At 39.4% G+C, this 20,531-nt stretch overlaps 2 protein-coding genes across 5 annotated transcripts in view; both read right to left on the bottom strand.

Moving 5' to 3' along the window:
• Positions 1-20,531, bottom strand: part of LOC128684844 (phosducin-like protein) — a 372,671-nt gene that overhangs the window by 9,304 nt on the left and 342,836 nt on the right. The gene's annotated exons all lie outside the window — the stretch shown is intronic.
• The window catches only part of OSCP1 (Organic solute carrier partner 1), a 29,843-nt gene continuing 10,283 nt past the window's right edge, over positions 972-20,531 (bottom strand). The window contains exons 2-8 of the mRNA XM_070105076.1: positions 16,579-16,733; positions 15,828-15,992; positions 6,524-6,683; positions 3,809-3,962; positions 2,962-3,075; positions 2,480-2,605; positions 972-1,113 (exon numbers count right to left, since the gene is read on the bottom strand). Coding sequence (XP_069961177.1) covers positions 972-1,113; positions 2,480-2,605; positions 2,962-3,075; positions 3,809-3,962; positions 6,524-6,683; positions 15,828-15,992; positions 16,579-16,733 — 1,016 coding nt within the window. The remainder of the gene's footprint in view (positions 1,114-2,479; positions 2,606-2,961; positions 3,076-3,808; positions 3,963-6,523; positions 6,684-15,827; positions 15,993-16,578; positions 16,734-20,531) is intronic.

Below are 20,531 nucleotides of genomic sequence, written 5' to 3'. Positions count from 1 at the left end.
TTTAACCCAATAAGGGATTCCCCTTCTAAACAGTAAGAAGAAAAGTTTCCCCCCCTCCCATCCCATAATCATCCCCAGATCTTCAAAAAAAAATAAGGCATGTAATTGGGCATCCCTTTTTCAGTTTGTGTGTTTTAAAAATTAACATTTCATTTTAAAAATTTTTTTTCATTTTTTTTTGGGATTAATTTTATTTCCATTATTTTTTTGGGGGAAAATTAATTGGATAACGATTATTTCGAAAACGATGAGCCCTTTTGCAAAAAAATTTCTTAACCGGGGTCCACTGTATATAAAAAAGATGAGGTAATCAGTCCTCAGCCTGGGTGATGAGCACTGTAGTCTTAAATCTACTTGCTCTCCCCTCCCCAAGGGTGAGGACTGATTTTTGTCTTTGTATATATTCCACAGTCTTCAATTATGCCCTTTTTATTGTATTGAAAAACCCAGGGATGGTAAAAGTCTACAAATTGGATATAGATTTGCAATGTTTAACTTCAATTTTTAATTTTTCCCTTTTGTGAAAGTATCAGGTTAAAATAGATATATTAAAAGATAACCAAACCCCCGTTGCTTTCTTTAGCACTACCAGTCTCACTGTTCTAAGGGACACTGTTATAAAAAGGTTTTTTGGGAAAACTGATGAAACAAAAATAAAAATTTGGGGGGATGTTTTTGATACCCTTTTGAACTGTGATGTCAGGCCCCTTTTTGAAGACAGGATTGAATGAATGATGGGGAAGGTACTTTTTCTTTGGGCATGGTGAATTGGGGTAGATGCTCATTTTGGGAAAAATGATACAGCTGATAATTCCTACAAAGAATGATAAAGCAATTTTATATTAGAATAAATATCCTGAAATAAGAAATCAAATTTTTCATTAATAAAAAAAAAAAATATTAACACTTATTGTCCACTACCATCCCCCACCTCATGCTGTATTTTTTAGTAAGCAAGTTTTCACTATCCATCAAGTCCAAAGGTCTTGATCCTGGCAGACAGAGGTTTCATCTTGCAGAGTCATCTCCCCAGGATTTTGCCCAGTTCGGGCGTCCCCTGCTTTTTCCCTCATTGTGATGACATCATTAGCCGGGTTTAAATCTTCTTCAATGCTTCATCAAAAGAGGAAAAACACCTTTTTTTGCCTCTCTATAAATAACAAATTTCATTCACTCATATCACAGCCTACTTAAATATGTATTCAAAAGACTGAATTCTAATCCATGAACCTGTATTGTAGTCCTTATAATTTAATATAATAATTTTTATTAAAACAAAATTTCTTTCCAAAGAAGGAAAATTTTGGTAACACACAGTCACCACACTGGGGAGGTGTAAATGGAAAAAGGAATTATATGGGGATTAAAAGATTTGATAAGCAGGGGAAGTGCCTTGACACACACACAGAAACATTAAAAAACCAGATTTAAAGGGTCTAATGATGCCCATGTAAACATGATGAGAATATGAGTAAGAATGTTTTGCCACAAGTTTATGTCTTATAAAAAACAAAAGGGAAGGAGGGGGGGTTTGAGGTAATCATGTAGCACTTAGTCTTTATTAAATACCCTTTTATTTACAATTATACTAGCTTATTCCGGTCTACCTGCTCCCCCCTAAAAGATTTTGTTCACTAACTGTTATTACCCAAAGCACTGATCTATTTTTTTAAACTGAACTTCTAATAATTATGAAGGGGTCAATTTTCCCACAACCAATTTTAGTTTAAAAAGGGTTAAATATGTATCATTGGGCATCTGTGAGACTAACTTTTTCCATGGAGGAAAAGATATATTTCCCAAAAATTTGTGGTACCAATACTGTTTTACAGGTTTGAACATTTTTTAAAAGTTGAGGGGAGAAGGCTGAGGAGTAATCATGTTTGGAGGGCAGTGTGGGTGAATATTATAGAGAATTTGGTGAAGATTAAAAAGTGTGGGGTTTCTAAAAATATTATTCAAAGGGAAAGAGGTGGTTTTGGGTATTGAGAAAGGGGGGGAGAGATGGAGTGGTAATCACAGGAAAAGTTGAAGGGAGGGGAGGGTAAAGGAGGTTTTGGGTGCTAGGGACTTGAACATCCAATAGGCTTGTGTGAGAGTATTATAGTAAATGGGGAAAGTGGATTTTATTGCTTAACATGTTGTTGGAGTGTGAGCAATGTAACATTTATCAAGGGATTCAGGGGAACTGGACAGCGGGACTTGAATCCTTGAAAGTGGGAAGTAGAGTGCTTGCACTTTGAAGGAGGGGTGGGGATGCTGCAATCTGGAAGGTTACCCAAACTGATGTCAACATGTTACTGGCAAAACAGTGACTGAGTGATGATGAAAATGTTTCCTCTTTTTCAAATCACTCAACCTTGGCGGGAGACTGCCAGTGTGTTAAAAAAAAAAAAAAAAGCTGCAGCAATGGCTGTAAATAGATGACAATAAAAGAATTAAACATACTAGTATAGTTAGTTAATGAATTTGATCTCACCTGTCATCATCAACATAGAAGAGGTTCAGCTTGAACTCCTTTTTGGAAGAGGATACTGAGCCAATGAGTTGAGCTAAAAGGTTCAGTTCATCTTTGGCTCTTCCACTCACTGGGCTGTTGTCATCACTAAACACAATCATTATTATATTTAGATGACTGATCATTTAATGTCTAGCTATACAGTATATATATTTTATTAGCATTTTTAAAACCATAAAATTATTCACATCCTTGACAAAGTTTTTTAATTTCTTTTTATTATGAAATGTTAAGTTGAAGAGTATGTATGCATGTTTGTGCATGGTATGCTTAATTTAACATTAAAACTTAAGTTCTTGTAGTCAATTTACTTTTACATGCTTTCTATACAAGATAGCTATGTTCAAGGTTAAACAGTGCAATAATGATGTAACTGAAAGCTAGATTATTAACTGCCAACTAGTGGGAAATATAATAATTATGTTTTTGAAAGTAATCAGTACCTGTAGGCTTGGGATATTGGAGTATGTTGTTGACAAGTGTAGCCAAGACCTGGGTCATTACCACTAACATTATGGTTGATCATGGATGACTGCTCATCTGTGTGGGTTGCATATCTAACACACAAACAGTTTTTATTGTCATAAGCTTTAGAATAAGTATTTTAGCCTAAGATAATTATTATTATTATTATTATTTCATTTATGAGAAAAAATAAACCTGCACGAGTTGTACATCACCTAATTTAGTACATTATAACCAAAGCCATATGGTGTAATGTACAAATTCACAAGTTACAAATATCTGCACTAACTAATGGGGCACCTACAAACCAAATGAACCTTTGCAACTGCTGATATGGGATATAAACATGTGAATCATAACCATCTTTTGTACTGTCATATGTTATAGAAACAATTGGCTGCAAGCTGCAATGCATTTGTAAGCTGAAGTACCAAGCACATAATTTGTTTTTTCATTAAAACACCAGGAATGCAACTCATTTGTAAGCTGGGGATTCCTAAGTTAACGTGGAAACCATGCATCTCACAATGTCTGACTATTAATCACAGGTACAGTGGACCCCCGCATAACGATCACCTCCCAATGCGACCAATTATGTAAGTGTATTTATGTAAGTGCGTTTGTACGTGTATGTTTGGGGGTCTGAAATGGACTAATCTACTTCACAATATTCCTTATGGGAACAAATTCGGTCAGTACTGGCGCCTGAACATATTTCTGGAATGAAAAAATATCGTTAACCGGGGGTCCACTGTACTTTCATTTCCACCTAATGATGACTAAGAAAATCAGAGAATTATACTTAGGTAAAATAAGTCAACATACATGTTAGTGCCCAGTGATGTACCCCTGGGGCCTGTTGATGCTAGGGAGCCATGGGGAAGTGCTGCTGTGTACTGACCACCACAAGGGAATCGCACCTCACGTGCCAACTCCCCTCTGCTCTCAAATACTCTTATAATTCCTGGCATTTCACTTCCTGTGATGTCAAAATAATATAAGAAATTGTTACTACAATTTTGCGAGATAAGCTTTATGAAGATTTTTCTCTATTATGCAGTTTTGTAGAGTATGATAAATATACAACAGCTATAGGCATATGCCAGCAGTAAATTATAAAGATTTAATCAAGGTAAAAACCTCGAAATTTAAAATTTGACTTTATTTCTATTGGAGTCCTCAATAGTAACAGTTCTTGTTAAGATTCTAATGTGTATTTGTCGTTTGTTTTAGAAAGCACATACAATCTTTGCTTATAAAGCACCAAGTGTAAATTCATTATTGGCAAAATTGCAAAAATATACTGACCATAAAAATATTTCACTAATATTCAAATATTAATTAAATTAAGACTGACTTATGACAAATTGGGCATAAGATTAAGATAAATTATATTATCTTAAATTTAGGAAAATTAGATTAAGTTGCTAAGTTAGCTTTGGCAAAAAATTAAATACTGTATTTATAAGTCATGTTATTTCATAGAGATAAGTATGCTGTAAACCATATATCAATGCATGTGAAGCCCCTCTAGGGGCTTCTCGTGCGTTGACACAGTTACTTTTCGCTGATGATACTGTGTTTTTGGGGGATTCTAAAGAAAAGTTGCAAAGGTTAGTGGATGAGTTTGGGAGGGTGTGTAAAGGTAGAGAGTTGAAAGTGAACATAGATAAGAGTAAGGTGATGAGGGTATCAAACAATTTAGATAAAGAAAAACTGGATATCACATTGGTGGGAGGTAGTACGGAAGAAGTGATTTTTTTTTTTTAACAAGTCGGCCGTCTCCCACCGAAGCAGGGTGACCCAAAAAGAAAGAAAATCCCCAAAAAGAAAATACTTTCATCATCATTCAACACTTTCACCTCACTCACACATAATCACTGTTTTTGCAGAGGTGCTCAGAATACAACAGTTTAGAAGCATATATGTATAAAGATACACAATATATTCCTCCAAACTGCCAATATCCCAAACCCCTCCTTTAAAGTGCAGGCATTGTACTTCCCATTTCCAGGACTCAAGTCCGGCTATATAAATTTAACCAGTTTCCCTGAATCCCTTCACTAAATATTACCCTGCTCACACTCCAACAGCTCGTCAGGTCCCAAATACCATTCGTCTCAATTCACTCTTATCTAACATGCTCATGCACGCTTGCTGGAAGTTCAAGCCCCTCGCCCACAAAACTTTTACCCCCTCCCTCCAACATTTTTGAGGACGACCCCTACCCCACCTTCCCCTACAGATTTATACGCTCTCCATGTCATTCTACTTTGATCCATTCTCTCTAAATGACCAAACCACCTCAACAACCCTTCTTCAGCCCTCTGACTAATACTTTTATTAACTCCACACCTTTTCCTTATTTCCACACTCCGAATTTTCTGCATAATATTTACACCACACATTGCCCTTAGACAGGACATCTCCACTACCTCCAACCGTATCCTCGCTTCAGCATTTACAATGCTCGCTGCAGCATTTACAACCCAAGCTTCACACCCATATAAGAGTGTTGGTACCCTAGAATTGATGAAGGAAAAAAGGTGAATGGTGTGTTGAGGTATCTGTGGAGACAAAGAACATTTTCCATGGAGGCAAAGAAGGGAATGTACGAGAGTATAGTGGTACCAACACTCTCATATGGGTGTGAAGCTTGGGTTGTAAATGCTGCAGCGAGCAGGCAGCTGGAGGCAGTGGAGATGTCATGTCTAAGGGCAATGTGTGGTGTAAATATTATGCAGAGAACTTGTAGTGTGGAAATTAGGAGGTGTAGAGTTACTAAAAGTCAGAGGGCTAAAGAGGGGCTGTTGAGGTGGTTTGGTCATTTAGAGAGAATGGAACAAAGTAGAATGACTTGGAGAGCATATAAATCTGTAGGGAAAGGAAGGCGGAGGTAGGGGTTGTCCTCGAAAAGGTCGGAGGAAGGGGGTAAATGAGGTTTTGTGGGCGAGGGGCTTGGACTTCCAGTAAGCATGCGCGAGTGTGTTAGATAGGAGTGAATGGACACGAATGGTTTTGGGTACCTGATGAGCTGTTGGAGTATGAGCAGGGTAATATTTTGTGAAAGGATTCGGGGAAACTGGTTAGCTGGACTTGAGTCCTGGAAATGGGAAGTGCAAACTTTAAAGGAGGGGTTTGGGATATTGGCAATTTGGAGGGACATCTAAGCAGTTGTATCTGAGCACCTCTTCAAAGACAGTGATTATGTATGAGTGGTGGTGATAGTGTGGAACGACGATGAAAGTTTTTTCTTTCTTTTTGAGTTTTTCTTTCTTTTTGGGTCACCCTGCTTTGGTTGGAAATGGCTGACGTGTTAAAAAAAAATTAAGAATAATGTGTAAGAGAACCCTTATGACAAAATTTTATTTCTAATGGAGTCTGAACTGCCAAATATTTTCATTTTGGAAACTCATCTTTTTAATGATTTTGTATTAAACTTTTCAATCTAACTGAATAGTTCAGTTAACCCTTTAAAGGTAAAAAAAAAAAAGTATATCATCTTTAAAGGAAAACACAAGTGAGATGTTAGTGACCGACCATAAGGAACAGGGCCACCGGTGGGTAGGATAAAGGTGCCATTGGGAGTCTGCTGCTTCTCCTTCAAGAAGACAGACACACGGATACGTAAGTCCTGGACAAACCCCAGCAGTGCACTTCTTGCTTCAGCTAATTCTCCAATACTCATGCTGCAGAAAGTCTAACACCAAATAACTTGTATGCTAGTACCCAAACTTGCATACATTACTGTACTTATAGTGCAAAGATGTAATATTCAAGGAATATACAGTATTCATTTATTTTGCTGTATGTGGTAAGTAGGCTTATTCTCATCTTACTGTATATGTACCAAAATTATTTTATTAAGTCTTAAGTAATATAAAGTACACCAGTATTTAGGGAAATAAAGTAACATTATTGAGAATAATTTCACAGTTACTTCAGTATCAAGTAATAAAATGAGGTGGTAAACTGACAAAACATAAATATGTACAGTGGAACCTCGGTACTCGAACTTAATTTGTTCCAGAAGGCTGTTCGAGTACAGAACGAATTTTTCCAAACCAATTTTTTGTTGGCTGTTATCACTAATCTTCATAGGCCCCATGATGACTTATTTATACAAATATAAAAAAGCACCAATAATATAAAAATACATAATATAAAAAATAACAAAAAAGCGAAGAAACATGAAATAGTTTACAGTGAATTTCTGGCAGGTCATGTTTGTTTGGTCGAGTGCCAAGCAAAAGGTCGACTACTGAGCAATTTTTTTACCAAACAAAGCATTCAAATACCAAATTGTTCGAGTACTGAGGTTCCACTGTAGTACCCGTATATGTAAATATATATATACAGTGGACCCCCGATTAACAATATTTTTTCATTCCAGAAGTATGTTTAGGTGCCAGTACTGACCGAATTTGTTCCCATAAGGAATATTGTGAAGTAGATTAGTCCATTTCAGACCCCCAAACATACATGTACAAATGCATTATATAAATACACTTACATAATTGGTCACATTAGGAGGTGATCGTTAAGCGGGGGTCCACTGTATATACACAGTATATATATATTTTTTTTCAACAAGTCGGCCGTCTCCCACCGAGGCAGGGTGACCCAAAAAAGAAAGAAAATCCCCAAAAAGAAAATACTTTCATCATCATTCAACACTTTCACCACACTCACACATTATCACTGTTTTTGTAGAGGTGCTCAGAATACAACAGTTTAGAAGCATACACATATAAAGATACACAACATATCCCTCCAAACTGCCAATATCCCAAACCCCTCCTTTAAAGTGCAGGCATTGTATTTCCCATTTTCAGGACTCAAGTCCGACTATATGAAAATAACCGGTTTCCCTGAATCCCTTCACTAAATATTACCCTGCTCACACTCCAACAGATCGTCAGGTCCCAACTACCATTCGTCTCCATTCACTCCTATCTAACACGCTCACGCACGCTTGCTGGAAGTCCAAGCCCCTTGCCCACAAAACCTCCTTTACCCCCTCTCTCCAACCCTTTCGAGGACGACCCCTACCCCGCCTTCCTTCTCCTATAGATTTATATGCTTTCCATGTCATTCTACTTTGATCCATTCTCTCTAAATGACCAAACCACCTCAACAACCCCTCTTCTGCCCTCTGACTAATGCTTTTATTAACTCCACACCTTCTCCTAATTTCCACACTCCGAATTTTCTGCATAATATTTACACCACACATTGCCCTTAGACAGGACATCTCCACTGCCTCCAACCGTCTCCTCGCTGCTGCATTTACCACCCAAGCTTCACATCCATATAAGAGTGTTGGTACTACTATACTTTCATACATTCCCTTCTTTGCCTCCATAGATAACGTTTTTTGACTCCACATATACCTCAACGCACCACTCACCTTTTTTCCCTCATCAATTCTATGATTAACCTCATCCTTCATAAATCCATCCGCCGACACGTCAACTCCCAAGTATCTGAAAACATTCACTTCTTCCATACTCCTCCTCCCCAATTTGATATCCAATTTTTCTTTATCTAAATCATTTGATACCCTCATCACCTTACTCTTTTCTATGTTCACTTTCAACTTTCTACCTTTATACACATTCTCAAACTCATCCACTAACCTTTGCAATTTTTCTTTAGAATCTCCCATAAGCACAGTATCATCAGCAAAAAGTAACTGTGTCAATTCCCATTTTGAATTTGATTCCCCATAATTTAATCCCACCCCTCTCCCGAACACCCTAGCATTTACTTTTTTACAACCCCATCTATAAATATATTAAACAACCATGGTGACATTACATATCCCTGTCTAAGACCTACTTTTACCGGGAAGTATTCTCCCTCTCTTCTACACACCCTAACCTGAGCCTCACTATCCTCATAAAAGCTCTTTACAGCATTTAGTAAGTTACCACCTATTCCATATACAGTGGACCCCCGGTTAACGATATTTTTTGACTCCAGAAGTATGTTCAGGTGCCAGTACTGACCGAATTTGTTCCCATAAGAAATATTGTGAAGTAGATTAGTCCATTTCAGACCCCCAAACATACACGTACAAATGCACTTACATAAATACACTTATATAATTGGTCGCATTCGGAGGTAATCGTTATGCGGGGGTCCACTGTACTTGCAACATCTGCCACATTGCTCCTCTATCCACTCTATCATATGCCTTTTCTAAATCCATAAATGCAATAAAAACTTCCCTACCTTTATCTAAATACTGTTCACATATATGCTTCAATGTAAACACTTGATCTACACATCCCCTACCCACTCTGAAGCCTCCCTGCTCATCCGCAATCCTACATTCTGTCTTACCTCTAATTCTTTCAATTATAACCCTACTGTATACTTTAACTGGTGTACTCGGTAAACTTATTCCTCTATAATTTTTACAATCTCTTTTGTCCCCTTTCCCTTTATATAAAGGGACTATACATGCTCTCTGCCAATCCCTAGGTACCTTCCTCTCTTTCATACATTTATTAAACAAAAGTACCAACCACTCCAACACTATATCCCCCCCTGCTTTTAACATTTCTGTCATGATCCCATCAGTTCCGGCTGCTTTACCCCCTTTCATTCTACGTAATGCCTCACGTACCTCCACCACACTTACATTCTGCTCTTCTTCACTCCTAAAAGATGGTATACCTCCCTGGCCAGTGCATGAAATTACCGCCTCCCTTTCTTCCTCAACATTTAAAAGTTCCTCAAAATATTCTCGCCATCTACCTAATACCTCCCTCTCCCCATCTACTAACTCCCCTACTCTGTTTTTAACTGACAAATCCATACTTTCCCTAGGCTTTCTTAACTTGTTTAACTCCCTCCAAAATTTTTTCTTATTTTCATTAAAATTTCTTGACAGTGCCTCTCCCACTCTATCATCTGCTCTCCTTTTGCACTCTCTCACCACTCTCTTTACCTTTCTTTTACTCTCCATATACTCTGCTCTTCTTATAACACTTCTGCTTTGTAAAAACCTCTCATAAGCTATCTTTTTCTCTTTTATCACACCCTTTACTTCATCATTCCACCAATCACTCCTCTTTCCTCCTGCCCCCACCCTCCTATAACCACAAACTTCTGCCCCACATTCTAATACTGCATTTTTAAAACTATTCCAACCCTCTTCAACCCCCCCACTACTCATCTTTGCACTAGCCCACCTTTCTGCCAATAGTCGCTTATATCTCGCCCGAACTTCCTCCTCCCTTATAGTGTGTGTGTGTGTGTGTGTGTGTGTGTATTCACTTGTGGTTGCAAGGGTTAATTCACAGCTCCTGTGTGTGTGTGTGTGCATAATTATATACACACATTCATTATTTATTTATTTTTATTCAGTTATTTATTCAGTATTGTTCAGTATTTATCTAAGCAGCTACAGTAGACTGGTTTATGATCTGGTCTCATAGCATTATTACCACTCATTAAAGAAGCCTTGTTTCCATCTATGACAGGACAAGGAGAGGAATAATGAATATAAAACACACACACACCTGGTTAAGATTCTACTGGCAGATCAGCAATAGGGATAGGCTTAGGCATGATATTATTGCGCTTTCACTGAAAATCACTGCCTTTCCTTTTCTGTAAAAATTTCCTTTTTGTGTAGTGGGTTTGACATCTAGCAGAACCACACAAGACATTGCATTTTGTGAAAACAGTAATAATAATCCCCAGACATTTCAAATCTTTGAAACATACACTGAGGAATTCTAGTGAATTGTTAAATACAAAAATGAAGTAGTTGTTTGCTAGGGAATGGGTGCAAACTGCATTACAAAGTCATCACATCAAGTCATAGTTTTTGCTTATGCCCAAATAAGACTATGTACAAGTTTGATAGTTATCTGCACAAAAATATGAAAATAGGTGTTAAGAAGAAACAAAGGGCAGATACAAAAAGATTGGGGAAAAATAGGTGTTTGAAGAATAGAGTAGCATTAAAAACAGTATGACAGACCAAGCACACAAACTGAGACCTCTTTATATTTTCTTCTAAAATATATAGAATCATATTAGTTATGCTGAATATACCTCTTCAACGGGGGCTCCTTGGCGTGGTGAAGAGGCTCTTGGTCTGGATCACCTGGGGATGTCCCGATCCCTCTCCAGTATCCCGGAGGGTGGCTTTGGGTGTCTTTCGGGTGAAGGGTGTATCTCTGGAAGCCAACTTTCGGATTCCAGGGATGGTGGCCGAAGGAGGTATGCTTTGTGGCGGATATCCGGCCGCCCTCTCTTTTGTCCACCAAGGTAGCTCAGCAGATGTGAGGTTGCTATCCCGGATTGCTGGTTTACTGGCATGAAGGGTAGGGTATGGCACGGGTTCCATGCTGCATCTGCCCTACTTGCAGTGCTGAGGTCCTCTTGGGCACGGAGGGAGATTTCTGGCCCTTTCATTCCTCCTGGGAACTATCCCTCCCTGGTCCCCCCTTTTTTTATTCTTTTTTTTATTTTTATTTTCTTTTTTTTTTTTTTCTTAAAAACAAAAAGAAAGAAGTAACCTAACCATGGAGTCCCAAATCCATGACCCCGCTACTCTCGGGCCCCTTATTGTTACCGCACCCCGTTCTGACCTCGCCTCATCTTTTGGCTACTCTTCGGACATTCCTAAGGCCCCTGTGCCTCTTGCTGGTGCTGTTTCCTCACCCGCTTCAGGTACCGGGGCTTCCACTGACTCCTTCGATTTGTCTGACCTCCGCTCTCTTTTGACTATGCTTCCAGCTTCTACCTCTATGGTGCGGCAATTTTCGAATCGCCAGCCCGTCCCACGTCGGACCGACTCTGGTCCCACTTCTAAATGTCAACGACAATCTCCTAATGATGTTACTTCATTACCTTCCCTTTCTACTCTGAAAAAACCGACACATCATGCACTCCCTCTCCACACTCAGTTTTAGACCACACAATGGACTAAATTCTTTACATTAAGACCGATTTCTTCTACTGCCTATCTTTCCGACCATAGTATTGGCAAAGCGCTCTTATGCCACATTGGTAGAGATATTTCCTTTCATGCTCTTAAGAGTGGTACGCGCATCATCACAGTCCAGAATTCTACCCAAGCTCATGATCTTTCTCTTTTTTCACACACATCGATACTATTCCTATCACTATCGAAAAACATCATTCTCTCAATTCTTGTAGTGGTACTGTTATTCTGCCCCATACCATAGTCCAACAGAATTTCCAGACATGTGGCACTGACATTCTCAAACAGCTGGAACTCCAAGATCTCCCAATTCTCAAGGTAGACACTTATGTTCTTCCTGCCCTCGGGCTCGTTTAACTTTTGACAGCCGTGAACTCCCATCCTCTTTTCATGTAGCAGGACATCAGTTACAAGTTCGGAAGGTGATCCCTACACCGCAACAGTGTAGGAATTGCTGGCGATTTGGCCACCCAGCAAAATATTGCAGATCTATAGCCGAATGCCCAGTCTGTGGTGCCAATGACCATTCTAATACGTCTTGCAGTCGAACTCCCTCTTGCCTCAATTGTCATGAGGCTCACTCTTCGTACTCTCGTCGTTGCCAAGTCTACTTAAATGAGCAGGAAATTCGTTGCCTCAAAGAGGCAGAAGGTTTCCCTTATGCTATGGCAGTTTCTCATCTCCGCCTCCAAGGGAGGCTGCCCCGTGTTTCTTATTCTCATGTTTCAAAGCGTCCCCCCACTTCTGGGGTCACATCTTCTGCAGCCTCCTCTGCGGTTGCCAGTCCCATAGTCACTCTTGTATCTAATTCTTTTGCTGTCCTGGGCTCAGACATCCCTACTTCAACTCCTCAGTCTGTCCTCACTTCTTCGTGTCCTCCCTCACAAACCCCGGTATCGACAAGACCTCATACGACACCTCCTCCCAATCGTCCCTCTACTTCTCAGAGGCCCAAAAAATCTCCTTTAACCCCTCCTTCCCTTCATCCACCTCCACATTTTACCTTCCCGGTCTCTGTACCTAGGTCTTTTCCTTTCACTGGCTCTGTTACAAGTGTGGAGGTTCATCCTCCTCCTCGTACTGTGCCTTCCTCCCCTGTCCCCTCCCAAGTTTCTTCCTCTTCTGCCACCTCCCAGGTTTCTGCCTCTTGTGTCCCCTCCCACACTTCTCCAGTTCCCTCCACCCTTTCACCCCCCCTACCTTGGTACAGTCCATTACAGCTCCGATCTTTACTCAAACTCCTCCTCCTTCCATCTCCAATATTGTCTCCCATACGACGTCTCTGAACTCCGAAACACTTGAAGCAATCTCTAAATACATTGCAGAGACCAAACCGTCAATGGACACTGATCCACCCTCTGTTCCTTCTCTTTCCTCTTCTCCATCTGTGCAACTCCTTTCTTCACAACGCACCATTCCTTCGCTACTTGAACGTTTTCCTTTGCCACCACATGTGGACTTTTCTAACCCCTCTAGTCTGTAGGTACCCTTACCTGCGGATTTCAGGTACCTTTATCGTTGCCAATCATGGCCTATTTACAGTGGAATATTCGCGGCCTCAGGGGTAATCGGGGTGAACTTCAGATGTTGCTCTCCCAGTTTTCCCCTGTTGGTGTTTGCTTACAGGAACCAAAATTACACTCTGCCGTTATCTATCCTATCTCAGGCTATAATTTATTGTATTCTTCAGATCCTTTTCCTGATAGGACCTTTAATGAAAGTGCCCTTCTTCTACGCACTGATATTCCGTACCATCAGCTATTTGTTCTTACTTCGCTGCATTACACAGCAGCCCGTATCCACTTGCATAGGTGGTATACACTCTGTTCATTATATCTCTCTCCTTCTCGGGCATTATCTATCCCGGATATTGCCTTTCTTGTTTCATATTTAGACACACACAACAGTCTCTCCACTCGTCAATATGGCTTTCGTAAGGGCCGTTCTACCATAGACCCCTTACTAAGCTTGGATACGTATGTTTGTAATGCCTTTGTGAATAACCACTCAGTTATTGCCATATTTTTTGACCTTGAGAAGGCATATGACACAACTTGGATGTATAATATTTTGGCCCAAGCCCACTCCTTAGGCCTTCGAGACAATCTACCATCCTTCCTTAAGGACTTTTTAACTGACAGGCATTTCCATGTTCGGGTTAATAATGTGCTCTCCCCGGACTTTATCCAAGCTGAAGGTGTCCCCAGGGATGTGTTCTGAGCACAACACTTTTTCTCCTTGCTATAAATGATTTGGCCTCTAGTCTTCCATCCAATATTTGGTCATCACTCTATGAAGTTCCAGCTGTTCGAGTCTGTTCTCTCTCACTCCCTTGCTCGAAAGCCCAACTGTCTACGGTAGCTTCCTGCTCTCTTTTTCTTGACCACTTCCACTCTCATTCTCATGCCAATGCAGTGTACACAGATGGCTCTAAGTCTTCTGACGGCGTAGGATTCACAGCAGTGTTTCCGGACAGCGTCGTACGAGGGCATTTACTATCTTCGGCTAGTATCTTTACTGCTGAATTGTATGCCATTCTTGCAGCACTTATCCGTATTGCATCTATGCCTGTGTCATCATTTGTGGTTGTCTCAGACTCCCTAAGTGCTTTACAGGCTATACAGAAATTTGATACACCTCACCCCTTAGTTCTCCGTATCCAACTTTGGCTACGCCGTATCTCTTCCAAGCATAAAGATATTGTGTTTTGTTGGGTCCCTGGTCATGTTGACGTACAGGGCAATGAACAGGCAGACACTGCTGCGCGGTCAGCAGTACATGACCTACCAGTTTCATATAGAGGTGTTCCATTTACGGACTATTTTGCTGCAATAGCTACCCACCTTCACACCTGTCGGCATCAACGTTGGTCTACAAACTTCAATCTATTAAACCGAGTATAGGTTACTGGCCGTCTTCTCGTCACCAGTGTCGAGGTTGGGAGACTACTCTCTCCCGTCTTCGCATTGGCCATACTCGTCTTACTCATGGTTTTCTCATGGAGAGGCGCCCTGCTCCTCTCTGTGAGAATTGTCAGGTTCCATTATCGGTTAGCCACATTCTATTAGACTGCCCACTTTATCAACGAGAATGCAGAATATACCTCCAACGTCGTCTTCGCTCTGCTGTTCTCTCTTTACCTTCCCTTCTCGCTGATGGACCCACCTTTCATCCGGACACTCTCATTGACTTTTTGACAACAACTCACTTACTTCACAAACTCTGATGATACCTTCAGCCCTTTCTATCTCAATTTCTTGCTGCCCTCTACCCCCGCACTATCCCCTGCCCCGCTGTTTTCTGTAACCTACTGATCATCCCTTCCCCCTTCTACCGCCCAATACCCTCGCTTCCTTCCCTACCCTGCAGCGCTGTATAGCCCTGGTGGCTTAGCGCTTCTTTTTGATAATAATAATAATATGCTGAATATTTAAAGTGCACCAGTACAATGAATACCTGCTCCATAGTACGTACACCTACCATCCGACTTACGACCTGCTCGACTTACGACGACTCGACTTACGACCATGTTTTTTATGCCAAATTTCTGGGAAATAAACAAGTGTTTGTGTTGTACACAGTGTTTATCCTAAACCTTACAGTATAAAATACAGTACTAACAGCATAAAAAGTAAAGAAAAACATGAAATACCAAAATAAAACAATAAAATAAAGTCATTACAAAAACGTTATGCTGATATTCAGTAGCAAAGTTTGACTTAGGACCATTTCGACTTACGATTGGTTTCTCGGAACCGAACTCGGTCGTAAGTCGGATGGTAGGTGTACTTGTAAATTATGTAAAACCTTGCATTTTTATTTTAAATCTTAAATATTTTTTTATGTAAAGTATGTGGTTAAAATTGAGCTAATTACCTGTCTAAATAAGTCAAGCGTAGACTCAACTTGAGACAAGACTGTTGGTGCAGTGGCAAAGCTTCTGAGGGCATCGAGGTGGTTGAGCGTAACAAGCAGAAGGTCCCCAGGCTGCCGACAGAGCAGTACCTGCTGCTTCACAGACATCACCATCAGATCATACAGCTGAACCAACCAGTTTTAGTGCTTAGTTTGATTTTTATTATTACAGCTCAACCATAAATATATGTATACCAGTCAAACAAAAGTAAGCATAATACTGTATATTTATAGTACTAGTAGTGCATTCCATTTCAATGACCCATATGAATCATTTAGCACAGGGAACAATGGAGGTTCAATCCTCCAATCTCTAACTGCATCCTCTGACCAGCCAAGTTAAACACTACATTATATATTTGCATATAAATAATACATGTTAACTTATAGAACACCATATAGTACAGTAGAGGAACAATATAATGTTAGTGTACAAGTAAACAGATCAATACTCTAGGTGGTTATCTGAGCATAGCATCTAATTATGCCCAAAACAGACTACAATGATAAATAAAAATGATACAGATAACACTACTCTAGAAATATAAAAAATAACAAAATGTCATTTAGTTCATTATGGTCAATGTATTCAAATAACAGAGAACCAGAATCATTGAAAAAAAAGTAAGGGTAATTAGGTAGTACAGTTCTGCACTAGGGTAACATAACCCCCTTCCCATTAAAAAAAAAGAAAAAAAGCTCACAGTTTTACCTTGTCCATGCTTGGGGTATTGAGGCGCATGATAGAGGCATGAGCCAGCTTGTCAAAAACAGTACGAAGAGCTCGTCGGCTGTACAGCTCTTGTGGCTTAAACAGCTCATCCACAAAGTGACGGTTCAGCATAATGCTAATGATGTCATTACGTACTGTTGGTGAAACAATTTATTTTATCAAAATCTCTCCCAATATATATATATATATATATATATATATATATATATATATATATATATATATATATATATATATATATATATATATATATATATATATATTTAGTAACATTTAGTGAAGGGATTCAGGGAAACCGGCTATTTTTATATAGTCGGACTTGGGTCCTGGAAATGGGAAGTACAATGCCTGCACTTTAAAGGAGTGGTTTGGGATATTGGCAGTTTGGAGGGATATGTTCTGTATCTTTATACGTATATGCTTCTAAACTGTTGTATTCTGGGCACCTCTGCAAAAGCAGTGATAATGTGTGAGTGTGGTGAAAGTGTTGAATGATGATGAAAGTATTTTCTTTTTGGGGATTTTCTTTCTGTTTTGGGTCACCCTGCCTCGGTGGGAGACGGCCGACTTGTTGAAAAAATATATATATATATATATATAAAAATATATATATATATATATATATATATATATATATATATATATATATATATATATATATATATATATATATATATATATATATATATATATATATATATATATATATATATATATATATATATATATATATATATATATATATATATATATATATATATATATATATATATATATATATATATATATATATATATATATATATATATATATATATATATATATATATATATATATATATATATATATATATATATATATATATATATATATATAAATTATATATATGTATTCATATATATATATATAGTTTTGGAGTGGTTGGTGCAATTATTTAATAAATGTATGGAAGAGGGTAAGGTACCTAGGGATTGGCAGAGAGCATGCATAGTTCCTTTGTATAAAGGCAAAGGGGATAAAAGAGAGTGCAAAAATTATAGGGGGATAAGTCTGTTGAGTGTACCTGGTAAAGTGTATGGTAGAGTTATAATTGAAAGAATTAAGAGTAAGACGGAGAATAGGATAGCAGATGAACAAGGAGGCTTTAGGAAAGGTAGGGGGTGTGTGGACCAGGTGTTTACAGTGAAACATATAAGTGAACAGTATTTAGATAAGGCTAAAGAGGTCTTTGTGGCATTTATGGATTTGGAAAAGGCGTATGACAGGGTGGATAGGGGGGCAATGTGGCAGATGTTGCAAGTGTATGGTGTAGGAGGTAGGTTACTGAAAGCAGTGAAGAGTTTTTACGAGGATAGTGAGGCTCAAGTTAGAGTATGTAGAAAAGAGGGAAATTTTTTCCCAGTAAAAGTAGGCCTTAGACAAGGATGTGTGATGTCACCGTGGTTGTTTAATATATTTATAGATGGGGTTGTAAGAGAAGTAAATGCGAGGGTCTTGGCAAGAGGCGTGGAGTTAAAAGATAAAGAATCACACACAGGGTGGGAGTTGTCACAGCTGCTCTTTGCTGATGACACTGTGCTCTTGGGAGATTCTGAAGAGAAGCTGCAGAGATTGGTGGATGAATTTGGTAGGGTGTGCAAAAGAAGAAAATTAAAGGTGAATACAGGAAAGGGTAAGGTTATGAGGATAACAAAAAGATTAGGTGATGAAAGATTGAATATCAGATTGGAGGGAGAGAGTATGGAGGAGGTGAACGTATTCAGATATTTGGGAGTGGACGTGTCAGCGGATGGGTCTATGAAAGATGAGGTGAATCATAGAATTGATGAGGGAAAAAGAGTGAGTGGTGCACTTAGGAGTCTGTGGAGACAGAGAACTTTGTCCTTGGAGGCAAAGAGGGGAATGTATGAGAGTATAGTTTTACCAACGCTCTTATATGGGTGTGAAGCATGGGTGATGAATGTTGCAGCGAGGAGAAGGCTGGAGGCAGTGGAGATGTCATGTCTGAGGGCAATGTGTGGTGTGAATATAGTGCAGAGAATTCGTAGTTTGGAAGTTAGGAGGAGGTGCGGGATTACCAAAACTGTTGTCTAGAGGGCTGAGGAAGGGTTGTTGAGGTGGTTCGGACATGTAGAGAGAATGGAGCGAAACAGAATAACTTCAAGAGTGTATCAGTCTGTAGTGGAAGGAAGGCGGGGTAGGGGTCGGCCTAGGAAGGGTTGGAGGGAGGGGGTAAAGGAGGTTTTGTGTGTGAGGGGCTTGGACTTCCAGCAGGCATGCGTGAGCGTGTTTGATAGGAGTGAATGGAGACAAATGGTTTTTAATACTTGACGTGCTGTTGGAGTGTGAGCAAAGTAACATTTATGAAGGGATTCAGGGAAACCGGCAGGCCGGACTTGAGTCCTGGAGATGGGAAGTACAGTGCCTGCACTCTGAAGGAGGGGTGTTAATGTTGCAGTTTAAAAACTGTAGTGTAAAGCACCCTTCTGGCAAGACAGTGATGGAGTGAATGATGGTGAAAGTTTTTCTTTTTCGGGCCACCCTGCCTTGGTGGGAATCGGCCAGTGTGATAATAAAATAAAATATAATTTTTTTTTTTCAACAAGTCGGCCGTCTCCCACCGAGGCAGGGTGACCCAAAAAAGAAAGAAAATCCCCAAAAAGAAAATACTTTCATCATCATTCAACACTTTCACCACACTCACACACTATCACTGTTTTTGCAGAGGTGCTCAGAATACAACAGTTTTGAAGCATATACGTATAAAGATACACAACATATCCCTCCAAACTGCCAATATCCCAAACCCCTCCTTTAAAGTGCAGGCATTGTACTTCCCATTTCCAGGACTCGAGTCCGACTATATGAAAATAACCGGCTTCCCTGAATCCCTTCACTAAATATTACCCTGCTCACACTCCAACAGATCGTCAGGTCCCAAGTACCATTCGTCTCCATATACATATATACATATATATATACATATATACATATACAGTGGACCCCCGCATAACGATCACCTCCGAATGCGACCAATTATGTAAGTGTATTTATATAAGTGCGTTTCCAGGTGTATGTTTGGGGGTCTGAAATGGACTAATCTACTTCACAATATTCCTTATGGGAACAAATTCGGTCAGTACTGGCACCTGAACATACTTCTGGAGTGAAAAAATATCCTTAACTGGGGGTCCAATGTACACATACATACATATACATATATAATATATATATACATATATATATATACACACATATATATATATACATTATATATATATATATATATATATACAGTGGACCCCCGGTTAACGATTTTAATCCGTGCAAGAGGGCTCATCGTTATGCGAAATAATCGTTATGCGAATGAATTTTCCCCATAAGAAATAATGGAAATCAAATTAATCCGTGCAAGACGCCCAAAAGTATGAAAAAAAATTTTTTTTTACCACATGAAATGTTAATTTTAATACACACAAACTGAAAAAGGCATGCACAATTAAATGACACTTACTTTTATTGAAGATCTGGTGATGATTGATGGGATGGGAGGAGGGGAGAGCATTATCTTCTTACTGTTTAGAAGGGGAATCCCCTTCCATTACGACTTGAGGTAGCAAGTCCTTTTCCGGGGTTACTTCCCTTCTTCTTTTAATGCCACTAGGACCAGCTTGAGAGTCACTGGACCTCTGTCGCACAACAAATCTGTCCATAGAGCTCTGTACCTCCCATTCCTTTACGATTTGTCTAAAATGGGCCACAACATTGTCATTGAAATAGTCACCAGCACGGCTTGCAACAGCTGTGTCAGGGTGATTTTCATCTATAAAGGTTTGCAGTTCAACCCACTGTGCACACATTTCCTTAATCTTTGAAGTAGGCACAATGGATTCCACAACTGGCATAGGCTTCTCAGGGTTAGCCCCAAACCC

Source organism: Cherax quadricarinatus, chromosome 5, assembly GCF_038502225.1.
Source record: "Cherax quadricarinatus isolate ZL_2023a chromosome 5, ASM3850222v1, whole genome shotgun sequence".
Classification (NCBI taxonomy): Eukaryota; Metazoa; Arthropoda; class Malacostraca; order Decapoda; family Parastacidae; genus Cherax; species Cherax quadricarinatus.
This window is presented reverse-complemented; position numbering and strand designations above follow the sequence as displayed.